Source organism: Paramormyrops kingsleyae, chromosome 1, assembly GCF_048594095.1.
Source record: "Paramormyrops kingsleyae isolate MSU_618 chromosome 1, PKINGS_0.4, whole genome shotgun sequence".
In the NCBI taxonomy this organism is placed as follows: domain Eukaryota; kingdom Metazoa; phylum Chordata; class Actinopteri; order Osteoglossiformes; family Mormyridae; genus Paramormyrops; species Paramormyrops kingsleyae.
Window position 1 is genome coordinate 12,200,805 of NC_132797.1, and position 22,299 is coordinate 12,223,103.

General features: G+C 48.6%; 1 protein-coding gene across 1 annotated transcript in view; it reads right to left on the reverse strand.

The window, feature by feature from the left end:
- Positions 1-20,825, reverse strand: part of LOC111846555 (tyrosine-protein phosphatase non-receptor type 12-like) — a 32,357-nt gene extending 11,532 nt beyond the window's left edge. Inside the window, exons 1-10 of the mRNA XM_072700110.1 lie at positions 20,424-20,825; positions 9,463-9,571; positions 9,216-9,292; positions 7,879-7,974; positions 6,697-6,735; positions 6,287-6,358; positions 6,065-6,124; positions 5,809-5,951; positions 4,840-4,906; positions 4,305-4,382 (exon numbers count right to left, since the gene is read on the reverse strand). Coding sequence (XP_072556211.1) covers positions 4,305-4,382; positions 4,840-4,906; positions 5,809-5,951; positions 6,065-6,124; positions 6,287-6,358; positions 6,697-6,735; positions 7,879-7,974; positions 9,216-9,292; positions 9,463-9,571; positions 20,424-20,522 — 840 coding nt within the window. The 5' untranslated portion in view covers positions 20,523-20,825. The remainder of the gene's footprint in view (positions 1-4,304; positions 4,383-4,839; positions 4,907-5,808; positions 5,952-6,064; positions 6,125-6,286; positions 6,359-6,696; positions 6,736-7,878; positions 7,975-9,215; positions 9,293-9,462; positions 9,572-20,423) is intronic.
- Positions 20,826-22,299: the final 1,474 nt, after the last annotated feature.

Genomic DNA, 22,299 nt, shown 5'->3' on the forward strand with positions numbered 1-22,299 from the left:
TTGGCGCTATTTGGCTGTTCTGGACCACTGTTAGTTGCTTTTAAAGCGCAAATATCGAAGTACTGATTTTCAGGCCACTTGTTTGGCTGAGACAGTGTTAAATGGCATTCAGCCTAATGACTCACCTTTCTAACTGCGTTTGTAATTGTGATTTAGTTATTTTCATGTGGTGTTTCTATTATTATGTCTAACATGCATTAGGTCACCTCTCCTTCAAGCAATACTACCAAATACAGGATAGTTTCACATAACTGTACACTATGTTTCCTCCTACTGTCTAAAAACAGGCAGGTGGTGTCTCCAAATTTCCTGTAGTGTACGACTGTGGTTGCATGTGTGCGTCTGTGCCCTACGAGGAACTTGCATGCCTTGCCCCAGCTTTGTGCCCTGTTCTGTCCAAGTCCTCACTGCAACTCCGAACAGAGTAAGTGTAAGGATTTATGGATATAATGTGAAAGAACCGAGACAATTCACTGCAATTTACATATATGCACATAAACAACAACAGGCTGTAGTTAAAGATCCAAACTTATTTGTCTTATAAACATGTTACTCATTGAGCCTCTCAGACATACTGCAGGGTGTGTCTAATTATACGATTATATGTTACACTCAGTGGCCAATTCACACCTGCTCATTACTACACCTGTACAAGCAGGTGATACACCTGCCCATTACTACACCTGTACAAGCTGGTGATACACCTGCCCATTACTACACCTGTACAAGCAGGTGATACACCTGCCCATTACTACACCTGTACAAGCTGGTGATACACCTGCCCATTACTACACCTGTACAAGCAGGTGATACACCTGCCCATTACTACACCTGTACAAGCTGGTGATACACCTGCCCATTACTACACCTGTACAAGCTGGTGATACACCTGCCCATTACTACACCTGTACAAGCAGGTGATACACCTGCCCATTACTACACCTGTACAAGCTGGTGATACACCTGCCCATTACTAGACCTGTATAAGCTGGTGATACACCTGCCCATTACTACACCTGTACAAGCTGGTGATACACCTGCCCATTACTACACCTGTACAAGCTGGTGATACACCTGCCCATGACTACACCTGTACAAGCTGGTGATACACCTGCCCATTACTACACCTGTACAAGCTGGTGATACACCTGCCCATTACTACACCTGTATAAGCTGGTGATACACCTGCCCATTACTACACCTGTACAAGCAGGTGATACACCTGCCCATTACTACACCTGTACAAGCAGGTGATACACCTGCCCATTACTACACCTGTATAAGCTGGTGATACACCTGCCCATTACTACACCTGTACAAGCTGGTGATACACCTGCTCATTACTACACCTGTACAAGCTGGTGATACACCTGTAGAAAGAAAAATTGCATTGGAGGCTAAGCATGACAGTAAAGGTTTCTTCCAATATTTTAACTCCAAGAGAGCACTAAAAGCTGAAATCACTAATTTACAGGATAGTAAGGGCCTTATAATTGATAACGAAATTGATATGGTAAATGAGTTTAATGATTATTTTTCAAGGGTGTTCACAATAGAGAACACAAGTAACTTACCACCAATTAATACGAATACAGCATCATCTATGACCAATATATGTATAACTGAGGTTGATGTGATACTAAGCCTAGCTAAACTCAAAATAAATAAATCACAGGGGCCTGATGGCATCTTACCTTTAGTCTTGAAAGAGATGAGGGATATTATTAGCCAACCTTTGACTTTAATATTCCAGAAATCGTTATCTGCGGGTGTGGTACCATCAGATTGGAAGCATGCTAATATAACACCCATATTCAAAAAAGGGGATAGAAGTAATCCGGCAAACTATAGGCCAATCAGTTTAACTAGCATTACTGGAAAAATAATGGAAGCTATAATTCAAGTGAAAATGGTAGATTACCTAGATGCAAATAACATTATAAAGGATAGCCAACATGGATTTAGGAGAGGTAGATCCTGCTTAACGAATCTGCTTGAGTTCTTTGAGGAAGCTACAAGTGAAATTGATCACAAAAAGGCCTATGATGTGATTTACTTAGATTTCCAGAAAGCCTTTGATGTTGTCCCCCACAAACGGCTCTTGTTAAAGCTTAAAGCTGCAGGAATTTTAGGAACTGTGGCAGCTTGGATCAAAAACTGGCTAACTGATAGGAAGCAGCGAGTAGTTATTAGAGGCACTATGTCACAGTGGGCCTCCGTTTATAGTGGGGTACCGCAGGGTTCAATTTTAGGACCACTATTGTTCCTAATTTACATTAATGATATTGACACGAATACATACAGTAAACTGGTTAAATTTGCAGACGACACTAAGGTGGGCGGGGTAGCAGATACTAATCTAGCAGCAGAGAGGCTCCAACGGGATCTGGATTTAATTAGCGAATGGGCTGATACTTGGCAGATGAAATTTAACACAGATAAATGTAAGGTAATCCATGCAGGGAGCAGAAATATACAGTACAGATATTTTATGGGTTCCACTGAAATAAAGGTAGCTGATTACGAGAAAGATCTCGGTATGTATGTTGATGCTTCCATGTCCCACTCTCGCCAATGTGGGGAAGCAATAAAAAAGGCGAACAGAATGTTGGGTTATATCTCTAGATGTGTGGAGTTTAAGTCAAGGGAGGTGATGTTACACTTATATAATTCCTTGGTAAGACCCCACCTAGAATACTGTGTGCAGGTTTGGTCACCATACCTCAAGAAGGACATTGCTGCCTTAGAAAAGGTGCAACGAAGAGCTACGAGAATGATTCCTGGTCTTAGAGGAATGTCTTACGAGGAGAGGTTAGCGGAACTGAATCTGTTCAGCCTTGAGCAAAGGAGGCTAAGGGGGGATATGATTCAGGTCTATAAGATTCTAACGGGTCTGGATGCCGTTCAGCCAAATGACTATTTCAATATTAGTCTAAATACTAGAACTCGTGGCCATAAGTGGAAATTAGCGGGAGAACATTTTAAAACAAATTTGAGGAAGCACTTCTTTACACAGCGTGTAGTCAGAGTATGGAATAGTCTTCCTGCTATTGTAGTGGAAGCTAAAACCATGGGTTCCTTTAAATCAGAGCTAGATAAGATTTTAACAACTCTGAGCTATTAGCTAAGTTCTCCCCAAACGAGCTTGATGGGCCGAATGGCCTCCTCTCGTTTGTAAATTTCTTATGTTCTTATGTTCTTATGCCCATTACTACACCTGTACAAGCTGGTGATACACCTGCCCATGACTACACCTGTACAAGCTGGTGATACACCTGCCCATTACTACACCTGTACAAGCTGGTGATACACCTGCCCATTACTACACCTGTACAAGCAGGTGATACACCTGCCCATTACTACACCTGTACAAGCAGGTGATACACCTGCCCATTACTACACCTGTATAAGCTGGTGATACACCTGCCCATTACTACACCTGTACAAGCTGGTGATACACCTGCTCATTACTACACCTGTACAAGCTGGTGATACACCTGCCCATTACTACACCTGTATAAGCTGGTGATACACCTGCCCATTACTACACCTGTACAAGCTGGTGATACACCTGCTCATTACTACACCTGTACAAGCTGGTGATACACCTGCTCATTACTACACCTGTACAAGCTGGTGATACACCTGCTCATTACTGCAAATAAGCCACTTATCCAGACAGCGAATCATGTGGCTACGAATATGAATATATATATATATATATATATATATATATATATATATATATATATATATATATATATATATATATATATACACATATACACACACACACACACACACACACACACACACACACGAATATAACACACAGACAGGCTCATGTGGTTGTTATACTTCGCCTAAACACCGATCTATACATTTTTTATAGGCGATATGATTGCTGGGTGCCAGACATAGTGGTTCCAGTCAGCACCAGTGCTGCTGCTAAGAATATCTTGTTAGTGACAGAGGTCAAAGGAGAACGGCAGACTCGTTAAAGCTAACAGGAAGGCCATCAGTGCAAAAATGATAGCTTAGTAGATCAGCAGTTTGCAGAAAGGCATCTCAGAAATAGTCAGGGGGTTATGTTCCACACCTGCCCCTTGTTAGCCCTGGGGGTCCATAGATGGACCAACTGAAGTGGTCACTGGATGTTACTATAATATTGGGGTTCTCATGATAGCTATATGTACTTTAGTAATATCAAGACTGAGGGGCTGGCAAGATGCACGAGAGAGAGAGCGAGACAGACAGGCAAGCAAGAAGGAATGGTCTGATCACATCTGACTGATGAGAGTTACCTTTGTCTGCACCGCCGAATGCCTCTGTGTCCTCATTTCCTGAATGAGCCGGAACACGTTGAAGTCTTCTGGAATCTTCTACAAAGGGTGAGAGCAACCGCGATGACGAGAAGCCCTCAGGGACCATGCAATGCAGTGTGTCCTTCATACTGAAACCCAGGGTGCCAGAAGTCTAAAAATATCCCAAGAGTAGAACCTATGGTCCGTCTTGCCTTTGACAGACAAGAGGTCCACACAGTGCCCCCTGGAGGGCACCAGTCACCCTGCATTGTCATCTTCCACCATCCCTATATACTGTAAGTTGCATGCTGCTGAACATAAGGCTAATGCCCTCTAGAGGAAGCTGCTGTTTCCTCCCAAGGACTCACAGGGCCACCTCCCACAACGCCTACAGACCCTACCTACCCCTGCAGAGGCAAAGAGGCCCCTGCTTAGCTCTCAGCAGTTTTTTTCGTTCTGTTTCCTGCATGAAAGCAGTGTGTGCGTGTGCATGTGTGTTTATGTTTGCACGTGTGTCAGAGTGCGCGCATCTCACCCCAGCTTTGAGCAGGTTCCACGTGTAATCGATGGCACAGATGGCACCAGTCCTCCCACAGCCCGCGCTGGGAAAGGAGGCAGTACGGTCTAGGTCAGGTCACGATCACATGCCGCGACAGATATGCCGCCGTGCTGTCAGCGCATTTGGTCGCAACTGTGTTCTGTCCATCGTAAACACGGTGCCACTCGCTCATGACCACGTTCCCCTAGTCGTGACGGCTGCCCACCCACTCGCACCCGCATTCACTCATTAGCAACCCAGCTCGCAGGAATCAGGGCTCCATAAAGGGACTGCGTGTGCGTGCGAGCGTGCGTGCGAGCGTGCGTGCGAGCGTGCGTGCGAGCGTGCGTGCGAGCGTGCGTGCGAGCGTGCGTGCGAGCGTGCGTGCGAGCGTGCCCTCGCTTTCGGCTCCGGGCCGTCGCCGGGCTAGCAGCCTCGGTGCACATGTCTTCAATCGAGCGGTAATGGCTACGTTCGGCGCCGGCTCCGGGCCACTTCCTGCCACTAATTAAATCGAAAATAAAGTCAAGCGAAGATGAAAAGGCTTAACTGGTCATTGAGAGTGCCTCCCCCACCACCGACAATGGGCCCCAGGACACAGACATGACATCATCACGCCCAGACAGTGGCTCGCACCCCTACTGCTGCCCCCCGCTCCCCGTCCCCCACGCCTCCACACTGTGGGATGCTTAGCGGAGGTACAGGAACACCACGCCCACGACCTGGGCTAACAGGAAGCATTTAGCACATGCAGCCTGAGGAAACATCTCAGGTTTCTAAAGACCAGCTATGGCCTCTCGATGAACAGAATACACGTGATCGCCACCCACACGCACACATACACACACACAGGAAAAGGACACATGTGAACACGTGGGTCAGTGGCCTCGAATGTGTTAAGGTGTGTGTGTGTGTGTGTGTGTGTGTGTGTGTGTCCCCACATGCCTGCTTCCCCGTGAGCCTCACCTGCAGTGGATGCAGATGGGCACATCCTCGTGCTCCTGGTGCTCCCTCATGAGGGCGATCATGTCCAGGATGGAGTCGAACGACGATGGCACGTCGTGGTCGGGCCAGTTGATGTAGTGGAACTGCGTGAGTCGACGCGTCTCCTAGTGGACAGGGTGTGTCAAGGGACAAAGCCGATTGGCTGACGGGCTCAATGGAAAACACACAGAACAAAAAAAAAACAAAAACAAAAAAAAGAACACTACGATAAACTTACATTCTGGTATTCTGCCGTCAGAGTTCGGAGGATGTAGTCTGTTCTGGGTTGTTCTGATTCCTGGAACAGATTAGTAGTAAAGTCATTCAAGTCAGCAGAGCCAGTCTTATGCAGCATCCAGCCAGTAACTATGCTTAACAGCACTATGCATTCTGGGAAGAGCAGGCGACACGGCGATGAACAGGGGGGGCGATGAACAGGGGGGGCGAGCAGCCCACTCACACACGAGATCCTGAAGGGCCCGAGCCTCAGGGGCGGGTCATCAAGTGTCGGAAAGTACCGCTCACACTTTTTCTGTGAACGGCAGTAACAAACAAAAAACAAAATCAGCACCAGTGTTCATGAGCATCACGGAAGTTTGGACGGGATCAGGTTAGGACAGTATGCAACACCTCATGAACACACACACACGCACACACGCACACACACACACACACACACACACACACGCACACACGCACACACATGGGGGTTACGTAAGCATGCGCACGCACACACACGCCGCATTCTTCAAACTGTTGGTGTTTCACATGTCCTCCCCCCGGGGCGGGGAGCGGACAGGGACGGAACGTTCTGCAGCCTCAGGTGGAGAGACGACTCTATTCACGGGGCAGAAGCCGAGAAACACTCACCCTTCCCATCTCGAATTCACGACATGCCATCACGATGACCTGCAGACCATGGGGGATGGGGGGCAGGGGGGGAGAGAGGCGGCGAGCTATTTAATATCCATAGGTAACTGGCAAGGATCAGCAAACGACCAACAGGTTCAGCCTCGCAGGTCACGCCGGCGTGACCCACGCGCTCGGATCGGCGCCTCGTGCAAAGCGAGGTGAGCGTACCGCCAAGGCTCGTGCTTACCAGATGCCAAAAAGAGGAACGAACGGATGAAGAAACAAAGTGATGCGAACATAACCGACGAGTACACACACAAAGTATATAGTGCAAACATACACACAAAACAACAAGTAGCATGCATATATACACAAAAAGTATATCTGTGTATACATGCACGAACAAAATGTCTGTGTCCTCCTGAGATCCAGCAATTCACTTTCATCTTCTGTAAAGGGTACTGTGCTTTTACTGAAATCTCTCATACTATGTATTTTAATAAGGCCTGTTGTTCCTTAAAGAGGACAGATATAGCTTTAAGATGACATCACATGCCACCACAACTTTTTCCCTGGATCTCAGAAGAGCATACATACAGAAATTATATGACTAATGTAGGCTGGCGCTCTGCATGTGGCAAAGAGTAGATTTGGGTATGGATGGTAGGGACATGTCCCTACCAATATTGTGGGAGTGCTGTGCGTGTTTATTGTGGGGGTGGGGGTTCAGGGCTGATTTGGTTCCTACCAATATTTAAAACCTATGCTCTTGGTATGTGAAGTGCTAATGGCTAACGTAGGCTACTGCACTGTATGTGGAGCTATAATGGCTAATGTGGGCTGTTGCTCTGTATGTGGAGGGCTAATGGCTAACGTGGGCTGTTGCTCTGTATGTGGAGCGCTAATGGCTAACGTGGGCTGTTGCTCTGTATGTGGAGGGCTAATGGCTAACATAGGCCATTGCTCTGTATGTGGAGCACTAATGGCTAACGTGGGCTGTTGCTCTGTATGTGGAGGGCTAATGGCTAACATAGGCCATTGCTCTGTATGTGGAGCGCTAATGGCTAACGTGGGCTGTTGCTCTGTATGTGGAGGGCTAATGGCTAACATAGGCCATTGCTCTGTATATGGAGCGCTAATGGCTAACGTAGGCCGTCGCTCTGTAGTTGAAGCACTAATGGCTAAAATAGGCTAACCCACCGACACGTTATACTCCCAGATCATCCTCCAGAAGTCCACCACTGTGTTGGCCAGGGGCCCCTGGGTGGCAATGTAGGCCTCTGCTTCATCGACCCCCTGTAAGGAAGAGGAGGTCAGCAGGAAGGCGTGAAGACACATGCAGTGCACAGCCATGGTCCACCCACCAACCCCACCCCAATGCCGTCGACTCACCTGAAACATGCTAGACAGAGAAACATACACCTCTTCCTTGTATTTCAAACTATACTCTCAGCCGGGAAAGTGATATTTTACCAACCAAATCCGAATCCGGAGTTCCAAGATTATTATTTTATTAACAAAATAATAATAATAATAATAATAATAATAATAATAATAATAATAATAATAATAAAGTAAGAGTGACCGGCCATCTGCGACTCCCTGCCCGACAGAGCTTCCTCGCTACGCAGATGTCAAGCGGAGCTCTTCATTAATTATGCTCAATTGAGATGTTGATTCCATGCGGCGTATAATTTCAAATCATATTACAAAATGAGCCTGGGTGCTGAGGGATTAAAGTAAACCAAAATAAAGATGACCTTCTTCCACGTGTACAGAGGCATAGATTGAAATGTTGGGCCCCCTGACAAAATGTCACTTTGGGCGCCCACCCAGCCAATTTTTTGTAGAATTTTATGTATCCAAGGGTCCCTGTCACATGGTAGGGCTCCCTGAATCTGTCAGGGATCTCGTACGCACACGTGCTAAAATAAGAAAATAAGAAGGTGAATAAAATTAGACTGACATAAGTCCATAAGTCTAACAATTCAAGGGCTGTGAGAGAATAACTGTTGGTCAACTCAAATAATGGACATTATCATGATCATCAAAAGGCAAAAACAAAGGCATTTTTACCGTTACAGGTATTCCACCACAAATTGGGAATAGCGCAGTTGTACAAATCATAGAGGGTATTCAGCTTCGGTTCATTGCATTAGCGATGAGATTCATCCAGTCAGCGAGTCAATCAAGGCTCATTTAGAGCTAATTTGGATGGGCAGACTCTGGTCAGGACCTGGTTAAGCTCTGGACTCTAAACGGTTATAGGGGCTCTTGTGTGATTCATTGCTTGCTCTGATTTTAAGGCTATGTTAGGGAACCTGACTGTAATCACAAAGACTCAGCCACTCTGGGGGACTAAAGACAGACAAGCGTGACAGTGAGAGAGAGACAGCACAGAGAACAAGTGCGGTCGTGGTAAGCGCATGCCCATCCACACAGCCCACTTCCGCTGTGCAGACAAATAAAAATACCCACCCCCCACCCACATGCTTGTAACATGCAGGAGCTGACACAAGCCCTGGGGATTTCTGTACCTTTATGAAGTTGGCGTTGATGTAGTCCGTGTCCTGATTAGAAGTTTGCAACAAAAGCTTCACTCGGCTGTGATCAACTGGGGTGACACAATGGGGGGGCGGGGGGGGGGTGACAAAAATTACAGCTGCTTCCCCAAACCCAAGCTGTATTACAGCTCCTCAGAATTTTAGAAAAAGAGTGACATGGCGTTCAGATGCCCTGGGGGCGCCGGGCTTGGGGCCGGTTCAGGGCCCTGAAGTTACTTACATGGCAGTATGTCTTTGTATCGGTTCTTCTTCACATTCTCCTCTCTCTCTCCAACGCTGGTGGGGTAGATCTTCTCCGTCCTGTACTTTGTCGACAGCCTGCGCAGCCTCTGTGTGAAAAAGGGGCAAGTTCAAGGTCAAAGGTGAAAAAAGACACGGTCTTTCCAACCTGCCTACCGAGATGGAGACGGCTGGCTTCCCCTTCTGACATCTTGCAGTAGTTCTGAGGGTTTTTAAGGATTGTTACATTTTGCATGTTTAGATCTGGTACATGATAACCTTACAGTACAAGACATTTTCACAAATATCTCCCAATTCAAAAAACACTGGATGAATTGCAAATTAGTCCTGTGATGGACTGAGATAGGCTCTCATGCACTGTTATCCTGCACTGCAGGGTTTCCCAAACTGGTCCTAGGGGACCCCCAGACAGCCCACGTTTTTCCTTACCCAAGACAGTCCATATTTTTGCTCCTCCCAGCTCCCAGGAGCAAAAACATGGGCTGTCTGGGCGTTCCTGAGGACCGGGTTGGGAAACTCTGCTATACTGAATAAGCGGCTAGACGGGTGGAATCACAAATTACTCTGCAAGATATAGATATATTACAACTGAACTTCAGTCACTCAGGTAAGCAGCCATGGGTTCAATCAAAGCAGCTGAACAGACCACTGCGCTGATGAGTTTATGAAAAGAACAGCTCCCAAATTTAAGGTGAGGGTCCACCACACCACACAAGGAGAGATGCTGGAGGGCCGGCTGCCCTCTCTCCCCACCTCAACAGCCCAGTCGCCACTGGTTTTAAGTTTAACTACATGCAGCATTCCAACCAACAAGACCCAAAAAATATAAAAGAACAAAGGGAAATGCTCATTCCACAGCTGTTCCATATCGCTTCATCTTTCACCTTAGTCTGCATTGTCGTAACAGCCATTAACAAGCGTATTCTTATGTTTTATAGTCCCCCGAATGGCCTAATTTCCTGAACTATATGCAGTGTGAAAAATGCATCCTGTTTAGGGCTGCGTGTTATCGCACTGCGATTACAAGGTGCATGTACAAAAAAAATAAAATCACCAGGGCTTTAGCTGACAGGCGTAACTGTCCGGAGGCCGGCTCTTCAGCACCGCATGGATGTTCACTTACGGCCATATTTGGCAAGCAAATTAGTAACCCTAAAATGTTAATGAGAGGCGGATTATGATGTCCAAAAGTTAGTGATCTGTATATATTCAGCATATCCTTATGTTTAACGATAGTGTTGGACTTTAAACTGCAAACAGAACCTCCACAGCACCAGCATCTTCTGATCTGGTTCATGCACAGTATCTGCTCTTTCAGAAGATGTGACTGCTGGGCTCTTTCTTTCTTCACCGCCACATTAGTGCTTATCGCTTCCCATGATTTACCAAAACAGTATCACGTGGCGTGCTCTGCTAACCAAATTTAATAAGCAAAGATACCCCGAATTTATACAGATTACTAACTTATGGGAGTCACAATACGCCTCTCATCAATATTTTAGCCATACTACTAATCTGCTTAAATTGTTTGTGTAACTAAACGTCCGTATAGTACTGAAAAGCCGGTGTCCGGACATACATTTACTCCCATCATCTACAGTCCTGGTGATTATGCGCATGTGTCACTAAATCACGATTATATCGCCGTGTGATATCGAGCAGCACTAATCCTGTTAAAACAATTCACTGCCTTTGAATTAAGCCTGAAAGTAGGACCAGAACGGAAGGAGCCGGTGTCAGTTTCCCAGTTTAAATGGCCCCGTTGGGCAGTGAGGGGTACAAATGACCCAGCCAATCAGGGGCCAGAGTACGGCCTGATTCTCTGCAGCAGTCAGTATGGGCCGTAAGGCGGCGGCCGTATCACCAAGTAGCAATTCTTCATTTTAAAAAGGGTAGGAAACAGCCCAAGACAGAATTAGAGAATCTGCTGCTAATTTAGTTATAGCCTTTCTGGGCTGAGACTATGACTGTCACTGCACAAGGAGACAAAGGACAGGGCTAGATAAAGCTGAATATCTGAGCACTATGAGGACTTGTGTGTCGTCCAAGCACACACACATACACCAGTCAGAACATCATGTCCAAATTAGAGGCTGTTTAAATAGTGAATATTAATCTATCACTACAGCCAGCACATAGATTCGCATTTTTATAGAAGATTAAATTCTACCAGGGCTGTATTCTGTCTGGGGGGGACCCCAGGCTGCTCCGTGAGTCACACGGTTGCCTCTGAAGGGCCAGACTAGGGGAGGAGCCATCTGAGGGCTTGGGGGGGGCAAAGAGCAGATGAGTGGGGCTTCCTGCAAGGAGGGGGCTCTTTTGTATATCCTCTCCTGAGACGTTGTGGTCGTCATGTCGCTGGGCTGGGCAGTGGCCCGTCCTGATGGGGGGGGGGGGGAACTGTGTTGCTCCAATTCCACCAAAGCCCCCAAAAGAGGGAAAACAACAGAGGAAATGAGCAGGGTGTTGGGAAGGGGGGGGGGGGGGGCGGTGGTAGTGCATGTGAGAGAGCCCTGCAGCACTTCCTCGTCTGGCAGCACCGATGCGAAACAAAGGGAAGGAGAGAGATCATGGGGGGAGGGGGGGGCAAGCGGACCAGGACTGTCCCAGATTGGCCAGTATCGCTAGCTCACTGCACTGTGATTGGCCAGCCTGCTCCCGGGTGTCCCCATCTAAAGCCTTACTAAAACACTGCCTTCCCAAATCACATGCCTACCCCCCCTCAGCTTCCTCCCCCTGTAAGTTCACAGCGTGACGGCGTCAGAGGGGCCGACGGACTTCCGTGTGACTCAGACCCGTCGGGCCTCACGCACAGCAGCAGGTCCTGTTTCCCCACCTCATGGGTGAGCTTTCAGGCTCCTTCAGAGCGCAGCCTCCTTAGATACCGCACCGGCACTTGGCTTTATGCAGAACTCATTTTTAAAAGTGAAAATCGCATCTAAAACTGGAAAGCAAACTTTTAACGCCTTGAGTCATGGTGGCACATGTGGTCATGCTTTACCCAATGCTGATACACTCCCCCCCCAGTCCGCTGTGGGTGAAGCTGCACCACTTCAGTAGCGTGATACAGCTTCAGCATGAGTCTCGGGGTCCCAGAGCAGCCACGCTCTATGGAAACTACCCCCACCCCCACCACCAACCCTTGGGTGCAAATTTCCTTTTCAGAGCAGCTTAAATAAAGCACAGAGTGGGTCAAGAGAGCATTCCGGCTCAGATTCCCCAAGCCTACGCATCATCCCTCGAAATCGGACAGCGTAAACAAACCCCCCCGGTACAGGGGTCCATCAGGGACCCTCAAAACGCCCCGCCCCTGAGGAGACACCGTGGCCCCCTCCCTGGAAGACGGCCTCCTGCCCATCTGCGTTACGCCAGTCCATCCGTTAGCAAAGCGCCAATACGACATCGACGTGCACCAACCGGCACAAGCAGCACTCCGGTACACTGGCGACCCCATGCTTGGGAAACGTACATTTCCATGGAAACCGTCAGTGGCCAGGATGTGGCGAGGGGTGTAGGTGGCGGCGGTGCCCCCGGGTGAAAGGCGAGGCGGCACAGGCACAGGCAAACAGGCGCAGAAATAGGTCACCCTCCAGAGTGCGCTCTCCTACATCACAGCACATTGACACACTGCTGCAAGCGTTCGCGCACACAAGCACAAACGGGACTGCCAGGGTCCGGTTCAGCCCCCACCCATGGGAACATAATGAACATGGGTAACTTAAGCGTGGGTAGGAGACCCAAAAAGAAAATCCCCCAAGGTTCTCTTGGAATGCTGAGAGGCGGCTGGAAGGCCCGCCCACCTCTAAGCCCCGCCCACCACATAACCACACCCACTCCACTACCTTCGACAGACAGTCATGTGACCACCTCTCTCTGACCTTGCATGTCAGAACAATCAGTGCCTTACTTTTTTTTTTATTTTGGCATCCTGTGCCTTTACTTTCAGGCAGAAAAGGAGCTTTCTCAGTAACCGGGTGACTGGTTTAGGCACCTTATCTAATAGCTGCTCCGCTACATCTGTGTCACCACCAGCCTATGCGGAGAAAAAAGAAATCAAAGAGCAGCTTTCTGCGCCTGATCTGCTGGGGCCGTCCACCATCTCAGGGGACACGCCACCGCTCACATGCCAACACGCCCACACGTGACTCGAATCCCTCTTTGCAGACACTCGGCTGATCTTACCGAACCATTATCTACGTTATCGTATAATCCTCTTACCCAAACACATTTAAAATTTTGCTTTAATCATTTATCCAGAACATTTACAGGTTTTGAGAGATATTTATTCAAAGGTACAACAGCTTGTTTCTCTTATGGCACCAAGTGCATTGGCCTGTATCAGTTGATCACACAAAATGGGTCAGTATGTCAATTACAGCATCACCACTCACACCAGTAGTCGGAGTTTCAATCAGATCACCACAGGTGATCGGGATCTCGGTCAGAACCGCAGCCCACCTCTGCCTCGGACCCGAGCTCCAGCGCTATACAGCAATGCGCCCACAGTGGGGATTGAACCACAGGTGAGTCAGCTCACTCCTACGTTGAGGTGAGAAACCATAAGCAGTTTCCACAGCAGGCCAGTGAGCCACCTTATGCGAGCCGATCCAAGCATTTTTAGAAAGGGACTGTCACCGCAGCGGGACGGCACAGCCCAGAGAAAACAGCGGGAGATTTTGAGAAAAGGGATCAGCCTCGTTGGGCAACACAAGCGCGCGGTAGCCCGAGTTCTGGGAGGAAAGGAAAGCAGCGTCAGACACAGGGATCTGACCCCAACTTCCCAGGCCAGGAAGCCCGAGGTCACATGGTCACAGTGCATGGGTCCTATATCCAACCGTGCCACGTCATTTCTGCCAAAACTCCACACCAAGCCGGCCCACAACACAGTGTAACCAATCCCTCAACTTGGGACGTATCTGATACGGTCATACCATCCAAGCATTATCCTGCGCTACATTTGGAAATCCTGGTGATAAAATTCACTGTCTCCACAATAAATTTTCGCCAAACAGCACCACAGCATCCTGGCTAATCTTGTCATCAAGATTTCAAAATATTGCAGAATACTAAAATGATGAGGTAAACTATATTACTATAATACTTACTACAATAACCCTATTGGAACCTTTCTCTTTCTCTATTTGCCTCTTGTGGCAAATAAAGGAAAACCCAGCAACTGCCAGCATTTCTTTTAAGCCTTTCTACGCACCCCTAGGGCATACGGAACGAAGGCGGGCCGATTCGCCAGTTGCAGAGGTTTGAGCAACTGCTACAAAAATACCAGGAAGTAACAGCTGAATCAGAGTTACTGCCCTTCAGTGAGGCGCAACAACACCTGAGAGATGGGCTGGGAAGAGGCTGGGGGGGGGAGTTTCCTTTTAAGGAAATACTGAGGGTTTTTTTTCTTTCAGGCGGGTGGAGATATTACACCACACCAGCCTCTACAGCAAGGCACCGGAGACCAGGGCCTCAGTCTGAATCTGTTAGACCTGGGGGAGTGGCTGCAGTAGAGGGTCCGCTAAAGTCATGGGGGAGCCGCTCAGCCAGGAAACACCTGAGGGGAGCCGATGACTCAGGCCTGGCCACGCCCACTCCTTCACGGCTGCCCACTTCCTGTCATCGGGCATTCACTTCCTGTAGCCATCCACCCACTTCCTGTAGCCGGCTGCCCACTTCCTGTGGCCTCCGACTGACACGACTGTTTTAGCAACGTTAAATTCAAAATGGAAGTCCGGCTAAATCAAACGATTCATATAAGGTTATATATACACAACTCACACAGACACAGAGCTCTACCCTACAACTTCCAGCTGGTTCAAAAACACCAGAACATGCTGGTCCAAAAGGTATGGCCAAGGAATTAAGGCATGGGGTAGCAGGAAGTGTCCTTTCTGTAGACTAGACTGCAGCTGGGAATCACAGATGAAGAACGGGCCCCAAGAGTCAAAATTCAAGATTTATGTCAGTCCGTCCGTCCGTCCATCCATCCATCCATCATAGGGTAGGAGGGCAAGGATATCAGGAAAACTAAATGAACTTTAATTTCTCACTGCCACATAACATTGCAGGTATCGGACAGTTAGTGTTACTTTTCTGTTAAAGTAATTTAACAGCCCTAAAAAAACCATGAGCGAGAGGAAAAATGGCACCTGCAAGGAGACCACACAGGACAAATGGAAGAAGACCCAAACAGAAGGACCTGCTAGCAAATTTGTCACATATCCCATCACCCTCCCGTCCTCAACTGTGTGACCTTGAACCCTGCTGTAGAACTGGGTGCAGATCGACTCCATGACCCCAGTCAGCACAAAGCCTGCAGATCGACTCCAGGACCCCAGTTATCACAAAGCCTGCAGATCGACTCCAGGACCCCAGTTATCACAAAGCCTGCAGATCGACTCCAGGACCCCAGTTATCACAAAGCCTGCAGATAGACTCCAGGACCCCAGTTATCACAAAGCCTGCAGATCGACTCCAGGACCCCAGTTATCACAAAGCCTGCAGATCGACTCCAGGACCCCAGTTATCACAAAGCCTGCAGATCGACTCCAGGACCCCAGTCAGCACAAAGCCTGCAGATCGACTCCAGGACCCCAGTTATCACAAAGCCTGCAGATCGACTCCAGGACCCCAGTCATCACAAAGCCTGCAGATCGACTCCAGGACCCCAGTCATCACAAAGCCTGCAGATCGACTCCAGGACCCCAGTCATCACAAAGCCTGCAGATCGACTCCAGGACCCCAGTCATCACAAAGCCTGCAGATCGACTCCAGGACCCCAGTCATCACAAAGCCTGCAGATCGACTCCAGGACCCCAGTTATTACAAAGCCTGCAGATCGACTCCAGGACCCCAGTTATTACAAAGCCTGCAGATCGACTCCAGGACCCCAGTTATCACAAAGCCTGCAGATCGACTCCAGGACCCCAGTTATCACAAAGCCTGCAGATCGACTCCAGGACCCCAGTTATCACAAAGCCTGCAGATCGACTCCAGGACCCCAGTTATCACAAAGCCTGCAGATCGACTCCAGGACCCCAGTTATTACAAAGCCTGCAGATCGACTCCAGGACCCCAGTTATTACAAAGCCTGCAGATCGACTCCAGGACCCCAGTTATTACAAAGCCTGCAGATCGACTCCAGGACCCCAGTTATCACAAAGCCTGCAGATCGACTCCAGGACCCCAGTTATCACAAAGCCTGCAGATCGACTCCAGGACCCCAGTTATCACAAAGCCTGCAGATCGACTCCAGGACCCCAGTTATCACAAAGCCTGCAGATCGACTCCAGGACCCCAGTTATCACAAAGCCTGCAGATCGACTCCAGGACCCCAGTCAGCACAAAGCCTGCAGATCGACTCCAGGACCCCAGTTATCACAAAGCCTGCAGATCGACTCCAGGACCCCAGTCATCACAAAGCCTGCAGATCGACTCCAGGACCCCAGTCATCACAAAGCCTGCAGATCGACTCCAGGACCCCAGTTATTACAAAGCCTGCAGATCGACTCCAGGACCCCAGTTAATACAAAGCCTGCAGATCGACTCCAGGACCCCAGTTATTACAAAGCCTGCAGATCGACTCCAGGACCCCAGTTATTACAAAGCCTGCAGATCGACTCCAGGACCCCAGTTATCACAAAGCCTGCAGATCGACTCCAGGACCCCAGTTATCACAAAGCCTGCAGATCGACTCCAGGACCCCAGTTATCACAAAGCCTGCAGATCGACTCCAGGACCCCAGTTATTACAAAGCCTGCAGATCGACTCCAGGACCCCAGTTATTACAAAGCCTGCAGATCGACTCCAGGACCCCAGTTATTACAAAGCCTGCAGATCGACTCCAGGACCCCAGTTATTACAAAGCCTGCAGATCGACTCCAGGACCCCAGTTATTACAAAGCCTGCAGATCGACTCCAGGACCCCAGTTATCACAAAGCCTGCAGATCGACTCCAGGACCCCAGTTATCACAAAGCCTGCAGATCGACTCCAGGACCCCAGTTATCACAAAGCCTGCAGATCGACTCCAGGACCCCAGTCATCACAAAGCCTGCAGATCGACTCCAGGACCCCAGTTATCACAAAGCCAGCAGATCGACTCCAGGACCCCAGTTATCACAAAGCCAGCAGATCGACTCCAGGACCCCAGTCATTACAAAGCCTGCACGGAGCTTTAGGGAAAATGCACGTGCATGAACACAGGAAGCCGTGATGCATTTCCTCTGCTGGCCCAGCGACTCGCTGACAGTATTCGGGATCACAGCTTTTGGGAGGGGGGGGGGGCGGGGGTTGCACTGTCCTGGCTTCAGCTCAAAAGGTGACCACTGCAGGTGCGGCAGTGGCCAGTGAGCGTGATACGCCTGGTGAATTACACACATCCGTGCAGCTCAGTGACACGCAGACAGCGGGATTGTCATCTAATAATAATGACAAGCATGTCAGCATTGTCACTTTCAGTCACACTGGAGGGTGACAAACCAGAACATCAGAAACGAACAGACCTGTAGGGGGGTTGTTAGTTTGTGCGTAGGACTAACACACACACACCCACCTGTCCCCCCCTTGGTCACACAGGTCACGCAGCCACGCTGGACTGCATACTTTAAGTGGACTGGCAACCAGTGTGAATTACCACAGCTCACCACTGCCCAGAGTCTAGTCTTACTCACCATGTTACTTCATCAAGCCGTGACAGTGACCCCAAAAAAGATCTTAGCGGTTTTTGATGCGAGTTCTCATGGTAGTGCAGTCGCAATCAGTTGTGAATTTCTTCTAAAACGCTGTCTTTTTTTCCATCCGCAAATAATCAGTGGCTTCAAGCGAGCCTCCTCACTCTCTCTTTCACTCTCTCGCTCTCACACGCACGCACACAACCCTGGGTTCTGCCACACAGCACAGCTGGACACCTGTGCCCAGACCTCTGCTCCCCAGCACAGAGGACCAGAGGGTGGACAGGAATTGGCCCCTAACGATATGGCTGAGGACAGGTGCAGTGAACAAAAGGGGCCTAGCAGAGCCAAGACAGTCAGCAGCTGTTAAAACAGGCACACACCGTTGTGTGGTAAGGTGCCCTAGATATTGGAACAGCAAATATTGCAAAGATTTAGAAACTTTCCTCAGTACCAGAAATTGCTTAAGTAGCCTATAAGCTGAAGGAAGTCAGGCAATCTATGAAAACGGGTAATAAGTAAAACGCTAAAAATTAAGTATTTTACAAAAAAAAATGACAGCTGAACTGAACTTCCCCAGTGCCGACAGATCGCAGTGAAGGCCGTCTGCATGACAGTTGCGCGCGGAGGCCGCACTGCCACGCGTCTCTATGCCTTTGCGGTGCTCTGACATGTGACAACTGCTTATACCGCTTATCTTCCTGCATCCTGTTTTTAGGTGGCACCCAGAAGCACACACGCCCCCCGATTCCACGGGAGTGCTGGATTTATTTATTTATTTATCTATCTATCTTCTGCGTGGGCAAACTCACCAAGGCGGCCGAGTCCCGACAAACTGAAACATTGACTGCAGACATGTGTGTCTGTGGTTGTAGGCCATCGTGGGGGGGGGGGGGGAGTAGTGCTCCCTGGATGGGCCCAGCACCGCATTACGGGTACGGCGTTATGAAAACGCCGTGTCGCAACTCTGTGGGCTCAGCAGAGCAGTTTCATCCGCGCAAGATGGAGCAAGACGGAGCAACAGGGTACAAGCCTGCACCAGTTATCCGGGTGACGGCGGCGGGGCATGGAGCCCCTCCGCTACCCCCCGCCCCGGTTGGGACGCCCCCCCCGCCCCGAAACCTGCTCCAGCGGGATGACAAACCAACACTGTCCCCTTTTATAGCGAATCAAAGACTTAGCGCTAGGATAAACAAAAACCATACGGGAAAGGGGAAACAACTGCGTAATACAAATGTGTTCAGTGGGCGCTTATTATACATATCAAACGGGTGTCATACCGTCCTCCCATACGAACAGAAAGGAACTGTTAAAGGCGGTCTATAAACTGTCAGACAACCAAGAATAGCCATCACAAAAAAGGGTTCAAGTGTTAACTTAAGTATCGAATTATTTTATACAATCACACAAAGCAAATAACAATCCTGATGCATATTTGGCCATATGCATCCAGTTAGAAATATAATTATATACCCCGATGGTAAAGATGCATCAATATGCAGCAATATGAAGCCGTACCTTCCTTCACTCAGATCCTTTATTGCAGCCTAATAAAGCAGCCAAACTGCAGCTCCAGCAGCCCACCTCGACCCCACCGCCGAACAGACAGCTGTCAGAGTTATCAGGCATCAGACGTACGTGTCAAAACCCATTTTCACGGCAGCTGCTCTGTCGGGTGGGTGATTACCGAGCAGCACTCACCCCCCAGCGGGGGAGAGTTTGGGAAGCTGTAGCTTGCGATCGGGGTCTAAAGGGCGGCTTCGGGACACGGCGTGCCCACGGAGCACCAGGGGGGAACACGGCTGCACGGAGGAGGGCAGCCTGCACGGATTTACCACCTCACCCAGCAACATGCGCTTCAAAACAAAACGCGGCTGGCCATCATCCCCCAGCCGCCGACGGTATGGGCCGCGGGGTGTAGATGCCGGGGTGGAATTAGAGGGCAGGCGCCGCATTTGACAGGGAGAAGATGGTGCGATCAGTGATCTGGGGGAGGTCGCATTGTTAGGCCGCTCGCAGCCTGACCAGACTGGGGAGCCCGAGGGAGCACGCAAGCCATGCCGCTCGCTTTGCCCGGCGATGCCGCCGTGGAACGCCGCAAAGAACCATCCCTCGGTAGAAACAAAGCTGTCAATTGGACTCCCCAGGAAACCTAATATCCCCTTTATTAGCCAGAAGTGCCTGTTTGTCGGCAATGTACAGCCCTGACGAGCCCCCTCGGGTAATCGCTTAGTGCAAAGTCGGCTGTTTCGGGTGCAGAGCGCCCTTACCATGAAGTCACTGCCGAAGTTGTCCTCTCCCCTCTGGTCCCCGGCTTGCATGGCATGAACCCCCTGAATGAATTTCTTCAGGATAGTCACCTGATCCATCCTTGCGATCCAGTCACCTTTCCACGCGCAATCGGCCGCTTAATCAACGAGAAGTCGCGGAGCCACGGCGGCGTAAACACGATAAATAAATAAAGTTATTTTTCAATCCACGGAGAATCGCTTCCATGTGATTGTCGCCCTACATTCATATTTCCACGGATAAAGAAATAAGTCCAAGTGGGCTTCGTGTTATCTTCCTAATTCCTGTATATGATTAAATGGGGAAAAATAAATGCATTAATCATGCGGCCATTCCTCCCTGCCTCCCAGCTTCCACATTCTCAATAAACTCAGACGGCGAAGTGATCGGACCGCCCAAAAGCCGCTGCGAAACATGGCCACGCCTCACATCCAGACGCGCCAGGCTATTGGATTACAATTTTACTGTCCTGCGACGTGATTGGCCAACATGCATTGTCGTTTGACACTCCTGTCCTTTTTTATAAAGCGGATGTGAATCCTCTTCTTGATGGTTAATTACTAAACCGGCGTTGTACAGTTCGGCCCCGTCATGCTTATGATTCACTATTGAATAATTCAAAAGAATGAAAACAATTCACTTATATATAAATATATATATATGAAATTAAATGTTTAAATTTAATATTTAAGTTTTAATATTTTATCCCAAAACGTTTTACTGTTTTAATTCATTCATTAATATTCAGAAGCATCATCTATGCAATTGTGTAAAGAGTGCTTCACTCTGAGATTTATAGATATATTTTATAAATTGTTCAGTACTCATTTGTCTTGGCTTGTTCAACATTCTTTGGTGAAAATACAACGGTAATTTATAAATTCACGTACCACAAAGGCAAAATATTTACTGTTGAAAAATCATAGAAGGTGAATGTCAGTATACGTCATTTTACATTACTCTGGAATATAAAACAGACCCATGTTTCTCCGATTATAAGAACAAAGGGTGACATGTAGTGTTTGAATCGGGTGGCTTATAAGGAGCTAAAATAACATGCAAGTAGTACATTGCAAATTTCAGGGGTTTGTTTGGATTTCAAACTCCCAAGTGTACCAGCCTGTTATCTGTCTATGTGAGTCACCTGGGCCCTTGGTGGAGTAATGCTGTTAGGTCAGCAAAAGTCACACACACACACACACACACACACACACACACACACACACACACACACTTCCTCCCTGCTCACATCTTTGAGTCCACTTCTAATTTTTCACAAACTCAGTGGAAGCGAGGATCCCTCCCTTGTCCTGGGTCAGTTTACCTCCCCACCCCCCCAGACTCCCCAAGTCTGCATGCTAAGCCTTTCAGGCCTCCCCCCCCCCCCCCCCCCGGGACTTCATTCTTATCTTGTGACTGCCCATTATTGTACAGCTGGCCTTCTCCCCTCTATCCTCTCTGTCACCAGGCAGCAGTGGAGCAGATTCTCTCTGCATTTTTTCACGTCTCGTGGACCCTACGCACTTTACGCACCATTCACTCTTCTGTGAAACCGTGTTACTCCCCCCCCTCCCCTCACAGAGACACATTTTTGCTGTATGAGGTCAGGTGTGAACTTGAACAAAACTGAAACTGGTGTTTCATTAGAAGTGCTGCCATAGGTGTAAGTTTTGTGTGAATATGGGGGGGACAACAACACTGCCGCCCCCTCCCACATAATTTAATGCTCATAACATGCATCCTGGATTCTAAACCTACGCTCATGACAAGACTACATTTACTGCAATGTAACTCTTGGAGATACTCAAGCAATAGAGAGCCATATTATAACAATTTTAAAGCCATTAGAGAGATAGG